The sequence below is a fragment of the Glandiceps talaboti genome, chromosome 7 (assembly GCF_964340395.1).
Source record: "Glandiceps talaboti chromosome 7, keGlaTala1.1, whole genome shotgun sequence".
NCBI lineage: Eukaryota > Metazoa > Hemichordata > Enteropneusta > Spengelidae > Glandiceps > Glandiceps talaboti.
In genome coordinates this window covers 12,752,168-12,765,108 of record NC_135555.1, presented here as the reverse complement: position 1 = coordinate 12,765,108, position 12,941 = coordinate 12,752,168, and the positions used below count along the sequence as shown (strand labels likewise).

The window sequence follows — 12,941 nt, the reverse complement described above, 5'->3', positions numbered from 1 at the left end:
TTTATCTTACGACTCTATTGTAATCTAGGTTTGCTGTGTACAAGTAATGTGTGTATCCATACTTCATTATCTGCCAATCTTGTCAGTCTTTATATCATGGTAGGCAAAATGAATACGAATATGAATATGAATATGAATATGAATGTTTTCAAATGAGAATATTTCATTGTCACTGCCAACAACATTAACAATGTTATTCATGGAGACTGCGCCCTCTACAGTGTCATACTTTGTCTGGCTGATATACGTACAACTCTTTTATACATATATAAACCAAATGCTCATTTTATTATATTATTTACCATAAAATTTGCATAACTTTTCCAAGATTCAGACTTGACATTTTTATAGAGTCTGACAGTGCTTGTCTTTCATAGTCAATATTACTAAATCAGTCAAGAGTTGTGATTGGTCAGTTTCTTGTCTTTTCAATTATGTTGCCATAGAAATAAATCAGGGCTGTGATTGGTCAATTTTCTGTATTTCTAATCATGTTGCCATAGAAAATTTACATATACCCTTTTAGCTTTAACATTATTTAATGTGGGATATTATCAAATCTGCCTTGTAGCGCGTGTTCATAATTTTGTTTACATTTTCATAATTTATGTATTGTCAATTATCTAGTGCTCATTTATTACCAATGTATTCATTAAATCAAAACTCTAGAGCGAGAGAAAACTAGTATATAATATGGCTAATTGTTACAGGGGAATTGAAGTTGCCTTGGCATTTCCATCATGTGAATTGACATTTTGTACACACCCTCAGACAACTTCAAATGCAAAACAACCAGTTATTGCAGTGCCAGGCACAGTTTGGATATGCATTACTTCAGACTTCAGACCACTAACTATTTTTAGTGGTCTGAGACAATACACAAGCAGACATGTAATCATGATACTTATCAGTTAGAAAGTAAACAATTGAAATCAACAAGTCCATGCATAAATTTGTTCAGCAGAAGCCTGTTTCTACAGCACTGTCATAAAAAGAATAGCCATGCTTACCACTGTGATTATATAGGTAATGGCTCCCACTGTATGTGTATTGTCTCTATTAGTGTTAGTGACAATTTGAAATGTGTCTATGTTTATGTAAAGATACATTGTCCCCAATGACTGAAATGCCAAGGCAACTTCAATTTTCCTGTATATTTTATCTTTGTCATGTTCAGAATTCAAATCAACGAATCCATCCATAGGATGAAGGATTGCTTATCATATTTCAATCCCAATCCCTCGAAATAAAAGTACGAAATTTTTATACACGTAGTGAAATTTGACTACAAATGGGTCAGTGTGGTAATGGAATAACTTGTCTATTGTCTATGTATAGACTTATTTTTCTATGACATGTACATTTACATTAATATCATCCTCTAGTGACCACATGTAGCAGTAGCTAGAATGGGAAAGCAGCCATACTAAATTTTAGGGCTTGTTTCCATAGCAACGATAGAGGTACACACCAGTGGTGACTGCTTTGAAGGTCTATGGAAAGTAGTGTCATTTATGTTTCCATATATGTATCTCTACAGTTGTTTCTAAACATTGCACCTGTCAATCTGTTTATTTCTGTCTGGTGAATGCTGTAAACAACTTTTTTTTTATATCTTATCAGCTCACTTTACAACACCTGGTTCTGCTACACTAGTATGCAAATATATGAATGTTTCCTTTATGCATAGCTCACAATATTATATGCATTTTATCAGCTCACTTTTTAAACACCTGGTTCCTGTACACTAGTATGCAGATATTTATGTCAATGGGTGTATTACCAGATTACTAGAGGGTGATATTTATAACAGACATGTGCTCATCTGTCCATTCTTCTGAAACTTTGTGGCTTTGTAATAAATTCCAGTCTTTAGTAGCAAGTTTTTGTCAGTGTCATTTTATGTTAGTGTTTGTATGAGTGCAACCATAGACCCAGCGTTGGTGGAGGGTCTATGTTCAGGCCGAATGATGATCTAGTGGCAGGTGGTATGTGACATGTGACACATGACTAGGGTAGGATATGAAACTGTTGCCATTCAAAACAGCAGCAAGTCCAGTAGGGTGGATTGTCATTATTCCATGATTAACTTCTTCATACTTGTTCTCTTTTTCCACGTGTTATTATCCAAGAAAAAGTATTATAAACGCATTCATTAACTGCCATGTACATGTATTACACGTCACAGAATGATCCATATCAAAGTATTACGATTATAGAGCAAAGTCATACGATAACACGGCGACGGTGGCAAAAACAACAATAGCAACAAACACATTTCCTGTATCAGTTTACGATTTACATGTAACATAACATTTTCGCCCTCTATGTTATAAAAATATTCAAAAGCATTGAACATCTATGACAAAAGTTAAAAACAGTGAAACTCGTAGAATATGAAAATATTGACAAAAGACCTGATAAAACTGGAATTGAAAGTGATACAATAAAATTCCCAAACGAAATCATTAGAGTCCAAATTAATGCTGTTTAAAAAGGTTTGTTTTCGTTCTCATTTGTAAAACGTTGCACTTCATGTTAGTTGTTACACGTAATGCGCTTCAGTTTTTTTTCAGTTATTAGAGAGTTCCATAGTTTTGGCCCACAGATGGCGAAAGCTGTAGCCGTCATTCAATTCAAATATTTCGAGTGGGGTCTATGATTTAACGACTTTTTTGGGGTCACGTTTGTATAATTGGGCTTTTTACATAATACAAAAATAGATGGATGAATGAATGAATGAATGAATGAATGAATGAATGAATGAATGAATGAATGAATGAATGAATGAATGGAATGTGATATGTATGGATGGTAATTTCGAGCAATTATCGAGATATTTTATTGCAAGACTGTTCGTTACATATGTCGTTACATTACAATGGTCTCCTGTATTTTAGTCACAGCCTTCAAAAACATGTTCGGCCTACTCTTCCTCTCAGTTCACTTCTTCAGCTTGCTTTATGTGTTGTCTTTCCACATTCCACATTCCACATATCAAGTTTTCTTATTGGATGAATAATAATATATGGACCAATGGAATAGTCGCTTATAAAGTGGACAGAGGGTAGACCCCTAGCCTCGTTTCCATTTGAAAACAACTATGGCGAACGAAGTCAGGAATGAGCTTGTAAACGATGACAATCCGTTCTCATTCCAGTCCTTCGTGGAAAGAGGCAACACTAGTCAGGCAGGCAGTGGTGCAAAACGGAAAGCTAAGAAAAAGAAGGACAAATCGCAAAAGACCGACTTCATTGACATTTTTAGTGACGAAAGTTCGGTTTCAACAACGGAAGTCGAGAAACATGAAGTTGGATCTGGGACGTCCCACCCTGCCGATAATCATGGAGGTAGGTCCCCGTCCTTTTACATGATAAGGACTGTGCACAGTACGAGTATTTCGTAGATTGTCGTTTTCCTTGTCTACCGACTGAATATAACAATGTTTTTACTTGAACACATTTCCTCTACTGTCCATTCTCGTATATTGATACATTTGTAATAGCAGGATTCGTGTGATATTTTCCATAGGAAAACCGGGAGGAAAACAAACTATTACCTTGGAGTATAATTCCTCCAAGCTATTACAAAAATGTAAAGTGTCCATGTGTACATGTATGTCAGTGCTACCAGGCAAAGATAACGATGTTACCAGTATTGGCCATGTGTGACTTTACAACTCCGCCTGGTATCCAGTCAAAACGTCCCCGGTTTCCATAAGTCAAAACGTCCCCGGGTCAAAACGTCCCCATGTCAAAACGTCCCCGTCTTTCCATTTTCCTCGACCCAAACTATTTGTGTGTGTGTGTGTGAGTGAGTGTGTGTGTGTGTGTGTGTGTGTGTGTGTGTGTGTGTGTGTGTGTGTTACATTATATCCTTATTTCTTACTATTTCTTACATCACAATACAGTAATGTGACTGCGTACCCACCTCAGGTGCCCAAAATACGTTTATGCGGCTCCCATGGATCGGCTAACAAAAGTGCTAATTAGCGACACAAATGAAGAGGGCGGTAAGGTTTGAAGTCACGCGTGGCGACGCTTCAAATACTTGAATGTTGCGATTGATCAATGTATTTAGCACATCATGCAAATATAGTTAATCGTGATGAACGAAAGTAGTATGCACTGGCAAGTCGGTGAAAACTAAATTGTATCTTTCACGGTAAATCACGAACAGAAAATGGTTCGGAATATGGACATCGATACTTGACCGTGTTTTAGGGAAGGAACGGAAACTGTTACACAGTCAAGTATCTTGGTTAAATTTTGGTCATACCCGAGGACGTTTTGACCCGGGGACGTTTTGACCCGGGGACGTTTTGGTCATACCCGGGGACGTTTTGACCCGGGGACGTTTTGACCCGGGGACGTTATGACTGGTAAGCCTCCGCCCAGTCAATGCCATGATTACTGGGACGTCAGAATTTAATATGCAAAAGATATTAGCAGCCGAGAAACTAGAAAGTAGCTCAGAACATTGAGGTGTAAGGGGTATAGACCTGCTCAGTAGTACCACAGGCTCTATCTGGAAGTACATAACAGTGGACAACAGTAAAAATAGACAAGAAAAATAGTTCATATACAGGAAGGGATGAGAACAGGGAGGAGTTTTGACAGAGGTAGAACAATAGTTCCACCTTTCTGGTTGACACAAAATAATATTTAAAAAAAAGAAAGAATAAAAAAGTATTGCAAATAAAAACAAAGCTAGAATTATTGAAGCTAGGTTGGGGATAGAAATAGATTTGAGTAATTGACAAGGAATGCTTCCTCTACTTTTGTCTCGTACCCAGTGGTTGTACCTCCATCAGGAATTTGACTTAGATGTAGTCACCATAAAGCTAGCCTTGAGACTTGGCTATCAGACATGACAGTGCTGTTTGCCAGAATCCTGTCAAGCCAGTATGTCCAGTGTTTTATTTAAGGGCGGTAAGTAGGTAAAATCTACCGGGGTTCCCACATCATTTTACCGGGGTTCCCCACCTAAACTATGATACATTGCATGCGAAGCACTACCAGTTTTACCTCTTTCCCCTTTCTGTTACCGGGGTTCCCAAACCTTAGCAAAAACACTGATGTCAATGTCATGTCAGACAGCCAAGTCTCAATCTCTGAACTACCACACAGACAAAGATGTCTTTCTTTAAACATTGAAGTGCTTTCTGTCTATCTTAGAGCACACGTGTACTGAACATCTCATCAGTTGGCGACATCATTACAAACATATTTTCAAAAAGTTAGCAATGTAAATCATGATGTATGAATAATCTCAGGAGTCATTTTACCCATGATGCATTAGTCAGATGTTTCATACATTTGTATACGTTCTTGTCTCTATCTTGATAATTTTTTGTGTCCAAGCATTTTTTTTTCATTTCAAAATGCAATGTGTGATATACATTTGTATTTGAAATCTGTGTTTTTTCTGCTTTTTTGTCAGCCAAATCTGGTGCAGCAAATCCATTTTCTTTTAAAAATTTTATGATGACTGATACCAGTGGTCCTAGTCAAGTGTTATCATCAGGAAATGAAGTGAGTAAATAGATACTATGCTGTACTAAACTATACCTGTACAGGAGAACGACACTGACATCTTTCAAAAGCTGTAACATGGTTTAGTATGTCATATCAGTCAAATACTTATCATATAAAATCTATCAGGTTTAGAGGAAGTTTATCTTCATCACAAACAAGTTTCCTTGTCTGGGATCTGCATGGAATGTGATCATTGCAGAACACATACTTTAAACCTGGAAATTTTGCAAATATAGGTAGTGATTAAAATACCTTCTTGTACATGAACACAATGTACCAATCTGGTAATCTGGTAATTAGTAAAAATTAGTCTATGAGAAACAGTTGAAGACTGCAAAGACACAATATTTTCTAGTAGCGAAGTTATCTAGATTTACAGTATTATAATGTATATGCAGTAGTATAGACATTTTCACTAAAAGACTAATATTCACTTACTTCACAGGAAAACAAAACCACAATGTTTTCATGTACATAAACACAATGCACCATGCTATGTAATTTATAAAAAATATGTCTTGGGTAGCAAGTAAGAGGCTGTAAGTGGTAATATTTGTCACTGCAAAAATGTCCTGGTTAGTCGTTTACAGTATGCACAAACATGCAACTATAGACACATAAAGACAACCTCAACCATTCCAGTCTTACTGTCTTTTGAATGGTTTGTGTATTCAGCTCAATGGATTTATCCAGTATAATCCTCCATGTACATTCCTTAGCTTAAATACTGGCTATCCACTCGATCATCTTGTGGTCAGATACAAAGTTCTGGAACCAAGTTGCTTTCTTGTAAGCCTTAATACCTGTCTCATGTGATTCATTGTCTGTGTTCGTTTACAGGGTGATGCACTTGAAGGAGAGAATAGTATTCTTCCAGAATTTCACGAAGAACATTTTTCAAAAGAGAATGAACTGTTATCTGAGTCAGATATACTTGATGTTAATGATGTACCTTTATATACAAACTTTACTGATACATCAACACATGACGTGGATGTCAGAAGGAACTCTTGTAATAGTGATGACAGTGATGATGATAATGATGATGATAATGAAGGTATATTACAATGTGCAAATAGAAATGAAACTGTAGAGGACCTTCCAGCCAACTTTGCCAATCTTGACCATGATCCTAAAACTGAAATAAAACGACTGAAACGAGAAAATAAAGAATTGAAGAAAAAATTACAAGAAGCACAGAAATCTGCAATCAGGGAATCAGAAAGGTAACTATTGATATATGTATGTCTATGTTGTAGATAAATCTTCAATGCTTACAAATTACTTTTATATCTACATCTTAGTCATGCAAGTTGCTAGACAGTCATGGAGAACTATACACTGGTTTTCAGTTCAGACATGTTCAGGGTTGCTACACATTATGATGATATTGGGGTTGTTGATGGTGTGTGTGTGTGTGTGTGTGCGTGTGCATGTGCATGTGCGTGTTTTGTAAACTTCAGTCTGAGTCAGACATACAAAAGAACATGAACTCAGTCAAGAATGAATTATTGGTAGCTAACCTTATTGTTCAGCAGAAATCCATGCTATGTAACAGGTGCTGAATAATTTTCCACAGCTGTAGAAAGCAAGTCTCTTAAGAAGGGCTTGCCTGCTGAGTCAATTACATATTAATGTATAACTTTGAAAACTTAGCGAATTGTGTTTGTGTAATAAAGATAGGACAGTGGCTAATGATAATGATCCACGTTTCTAGAGTTGCCAAGATGTTAAAAGAGATGAAGAGAGTACAAGAACGTGAAGCAGAAGATACCAAAGCATTGGAGGATATGGTGCATCAAGTAGAACAAAATTTAGATCTTACAACTGTGAGTGAGACCATTATATATTTGACTTAGATGTGTGGTTTTAAAGATAATGGTATAATTACCATATGTTTAGTTTATAATCCAAATATTGCAATCCAATAATTCACTTTAACATAATTACACTGCAGAAATTGGACTACCAGTAATTGTGCTGTTTAAATTTGCATGCCTATGTTTGTGTGCATGACTGTAACCTTTTTTTATACACAAGTATGTATGTACAGTCACCTGTATGTGTGTCTCTTGCCCTGTGTGTCTCTCACATTCTGTCTATCTGCCTTTCCATCTGTCTCTGTCTGTCGCTGTGTCTGTGTGTGTGTGTGTGTCTCTCTCTCTCTCTCTCTCTCTCTCTCTCTCTCTCTCTCTCTCTCTCTCTCTCTCTCTCTCTCTCTCTCTCTCTCTCTCTCTCTTTCTCTCTCTCTCTCTCAGTGCAGCTCTTGTAAGTTTTTAACATCACTGTATATTTTACAGACAAGGGCTGTAGCGGCAGAAAACATGGTGTCCAAATTAAAACAAGAAATGAAGTCTCTAAAGGTAAGCCTTGCCTTCCTATAGATGAACTAAATATGGCAGGTGAGCAATAGGATTTCATCAAATGTATATCTTTTTAGGCCTGATAAAATATAATGTTTGGTTCCGGTTACTCAACCCCCACCTAGTTTTTCACACTGACCCTAAACTTCTTTTTACATACTCAAGAAAATAATAATACAATTGTGAGGTCTCACAAGAAATAGTGGATGTGGAAACTGACATCAAAGACAATATAAAACTGTTCTTCCAATCCGTAAGGGCTGTACATCTGATGAGAAGAAACCAATAACACAGAGACCATATGGAAAACAACAGAAAACATAACTACCTGAACTAGACACTCACATATGAAAAAAAAATGTATAAAAATATATGATAAAAAATCTACCTACCCCACCTATTCTTATGAAAATTGAGCGTAATCGGAACCACACAATTTGTTTTGTTAGGCCTTAGTACTATAGATTGCTCATAATATGACAATATCCTATGGCATCAGCTACATGGCAGCTGAACTTTTAATAGGGTATTTTTTTAGTAAAATATGTTTTTGTAACCAGAGTTTATATAGGTATATTGTAACATTGCTATATAGGAAAGTGTTTGAGACATTCTGCCAGGGAAGTAGCAGCTGCTGACAGTTGCAGTATAGTGCAGCATCAAACTGTGTTTACCACTATGTGAACAGAAGTTTGTCTGTGTGTGTGTCTGTGTGTGTCTCTCTGTGTCTGTGTGTGTGTGTGTGTGTGTGTGTGTGTGTGTGTGTGTGTGTCCCAACCAGACAATCTCAATACACTGCGTATTTACCTTCCTGTTTTACTCAGACACAACTTACAACAACTCAAATAGAGAAACAGCAACTTGAAGTAGAGAGAATCAATATTGGAGCTATAACACAAACAGCACAAGGTGCTGCTGAAAAACTGGCGACAGGAGCTTTAACTGCAGAACAAACTATCAAGTAAGTTAGTATGTCAGAACAACTCTAGTGGAATGGTGTGACAGAACATTTATTAGTGATACGTAAGGATAGACATACATGTACACAATATTCCAAAGCAAAAATGCTTGGGAGAGCTTCACATTTGGCAGAAAGTGCAACTTACTGGCATGTTACTGAGCTAGGATTTACCATGTATCATACACAAGCCAAGTTATTGTCTCTGAACAGAAAATATAGATTGTATACCCTGGCCATTCTACATCGCAACAACCCATGTCTACATCACTGGTTCTGTGGTGCTCGAAGTCGCCATTATTTTCCCCACATTTTTCATAAATTATGCTAAAATAAATTATGCTAGAATAGGTACAATTATATTATTCCCCAATATTTTTCTTCATTCACCAGTAAAATACTCGTGACGTATAGGTTTGTCACTACTCATCTAGAGACTCATAGTGACAAGGCCCCTTAAGTTACTTATATATTTTTTCCAGGCTGAATGAAGAAAAATATTTGGGAACAAGACCTAGAGAGTGTCCGGTATATGATACACAGTCATCCCTTGTCCACCTCTGTCAAAAAGTTTTAAATCAACACCACTCATTGATGACTGGAGTACTTTGTATGGAGTGTATTAGGACTATCTTTTGCATCTTTACTTCCTGCAACATCGTGTAAAAAAAATGTATGACATGTTACTCTTGTTGTGTTTTCCAGACATTTGTTGGTTGGTGTTGACACTTTGAAACTGATCTCGGGAACGTTATCCAGTATTGCCACTTTAACAGAAGTGAAAGAACCACCACCACCAAGTCAAGACCACAGCTGAAGAACTCTACATATAGTAAAGATATAAATGAAATAGAATATGAGAAAGTAGTTATAAGTTTTATTATAATTAAATGGTCATCATGACTCATTACATGTTATCACTGACACTCCTACAAAAAGGGTCATGATAATAATATAATTGTATATGCTATTTAAGTCTTCCTGGTATGGAATCAAAGCAAGGCAATAGGCAATAAGCCTTTCCTGTAATTCCTGTCTGTGTATACCTTGGGGGTATACATGGTATAGATTACTCATAGAACACTGCTGCTTTCCTCGATGTCTGAACAATACAAAAAACATCCCTGATTTACACTTCTACAGAATACCGAGGGACAAAGCTCTTAAGAAACAGTACTATGAGGTGATGATACCCCCAATTTGAGCAAGAGTACTGTATTCTCAATTTACTGTTTGCAGTCTGGAAAGGCATATACATACAGGACATATGTAGAGATAATCTACTTTTTTTTGTAAGGTCATCAACTCATGTATTAGTTGATCTAATAGTACCAGCATACAAAGACTACTATTAGTGTTTTTTGGAAATCAGGTAAAATTTGTAATAGATTTCCTTATTATGTACAATTGGTAGAGAACCCCAGTGAAAAATATCTAGATTTTTGTAAAGCCACCAAGTCATGCTGTAGTTGTTTGAGTTTAATTATCAAAAAAATAACCTGACAATGCAAACATGCAGAGGCCAATGTCAGTGTTTTTGCTAAGATTGGGGACGCTAATAACAGAGTCTGGTCTGGTCTGATCTGGTAAGCCTGCATAGATTTCCATACCATGTACCATAATTTTGGTATAGAACCTAGTAAGAAAAATATGTTTGGAACTCATGTAGACTTTACGTACCTTTAAAAGACACTTTATGAATGGACAGGTAAACTGCATCAAAATTAGTGTTTTTGCAAATGTATACGAGCCTCTTGAAATGTGAATAAATCTTCATATCTTTTTACCATAATTTTAATGGAGAACCTAAGAGTAAAATACCTGGACAACTCAGGTAGATTTCATGCTACTTTCATTTCATTCAAATACACTGATGAATGGACAGTTGAAGTGCATCAATTGATTTACATGCCATAAAGGTGTACAACACTTTGTGCAATATATGTCAGTCTAAGGTTGTTATGTTTGATTTATCAGTTATAGCATTTTCTACTGGTACCACACTCTATCATAACATCATGCAAGGTTGGCATTCTACACTAAGTTGCTGGATTCTTAATCTTGTACTCCATCCAAACATGTGTTGGATTTTATAAGTTACAAAATAAAATCACAAGCTCTATTTTAAATTGTATTTTTGTGCATGTTTGTGTGTGTGTGTGTGTGTGTGTGTGTGTGTGTGTGTGTGTGTGTTGAGCATATTTCTACATGGTCAAAGTTTTATTTTTGATAACAAATGACATCATTTTATAATCTTCATAATCACATCACTCTGATGTGGAGAGATCAGAATCACTTTTATCTTTGTTTTACTTGTGATAATACTGTGACAGGAACACCATGACATGTGAGTGCGGATGGGGCATAATTGGGATATTTGAACGAGTGCTTGCCGTGTTCTATGCAGCCGTATGGGCATGGAAGTGCAGCCGAAAGCAGTGCAAGCATGAGTGCAAATACCTCTGAGTACCCAAACTGGAACTCATGCCAAATGGGTGCGTATATTTATCCAAAATGGCAAATTTCTGTAAATATGACACTATCTGATCACGCACTTGCATGTTCAATGAATTTGCATGTTATTTGCATGCAGGTATGCAGGAATGTTTCATTATTACATATGTATAGAGATTACTTGCTCTGGTGTGTGTGCATGCTGGTGGTATTTTCACTTCAGTGCAATACCGAAAACATTATTGCTTATCTGCAATCTTTACTGGCAATAAGTGCAGAGAGTATGATGTATCATACTAGTATAACAAACTCATCCTACCAGGTTCCCAGTTTCAAAGTTTGGTAAATCAAGGTACAACATTGGTTCAATTTTGTAAATGACTAGCCAATTCGAAATTAATAGCACCAGCAGGAATTGATAATTAGTTTCACTTGTTTATCTAGACCATGATATAATACAGCTATAAAATGATGTTGGTTTCACTCATGGACATTACCTTTTTTTGACACAAAGATAGACATATTTCAACTCTAGACTAACAATAACAGAGACACAATAAACACAGCAGGATCCTTTACCCAATCACATTGAACACTGATGAGCATTGCTATTCTTTCACTGTGCAGTGTTAAACTGGCTTCTAATGAAAACATTACACATGGAGTTGATGATTTTAATGGCTTCAGTTGTTTATTTTCTAACTGATAATCAACATATGAACTTTACTTCTGCTCTGCAGCCCCACTGTGTATGACACCTATGTAATTGTTTCATTTGCATTAGAAGTTGTCTGAATGTGTCATGTTACACAAGTGAAACACCATTTTAGCTGTAAGAGTGATGGTTACAGGTTTTGTTGAGTGATGGCATGATATACTTTTCTTCATGCTTCAATTGTTGGCAATTTCCTACACATGCAATTTATGAAGGCAAAAGAATGGAAAGATGTTTTTACAGTATAACTACAGGATGAATCCAGTTTACTTCTGGGATGACTTGTATAATCTCATCGACTGGTGAATTGATTGTCTAACATTACAAATAAATAAAGAATGGGAATATGAAAGTATGGCAAAAAGGAACTTGCAATCCAGACTGAGCATGCTCAGCTGCAAAGGACTATGAGATTATCTGTGGTTATCATAACACCAAATCTGGTGCTATCAATAAAAAAAACCCTCCCACAATAGTCAGGGTAACTATGAATTGATCATTCATGGTTGCAAACAATGTAACATTATTGTTTACAATACCAATTCATTAGTATTTATTATCACATTTCCCATGATGCAACATTCAACATGGTGGGTTTGCAAGTTCCCTATTGTTGAACTCCTTATCTTCCAATTTCATAAATCTGCTGACTTGCAAATTAAAGTCAACAATAGCAAGTAAGGATATACAATGAGGTGCGTTTTGTTTTTATTGAACCACTGGAAATTGTATACCACATCATCAAAAACAAAACATCCCAGTCAGACAAGTTTCAACAAGTATAACATTAATACACTGATAAATGAATCACACAAACAACACAATACCAGCAGAAATCAGTTTATTGCAACATTATAAATGTTGTCTACATTTATTAGAATATTCATTGTCAAGAATGCTGCTACTTGTATATT

At 36.2% G+C, this 12,941-nt stretch overlaps 1 protein-coding gene across 1 annotated transcript; it reads left to right on the top strand.

Moving 5' to 3' along the window:
* Positions 1-3,103: 3,103 nt before the first annotated feature.
* LOC144437957 (uncharacterized) lies at positions 3,104-9,684 on the top strand. Its single transcript, XM_078126991.1, has 7 exons — positions 3,104-3,350; positions 5,443-5,534; positions 6,378-6,763; positions 7,255-7,366; positions 7,838-7,900; positions 8,725-8,861; positions 9,564-9,684. Exons 1-7 carry the CDS (start codon positions 3,104-3,106, stop codon positions 9,673-9,675), a joined length of 1,149 nt encoding a protein of 382 aa, XP_077983117.1. The 3' UTR covers positions 9,676-9,684.
* Positions 9,685-12,941: the final 3,257 nt, after the last annotated feature.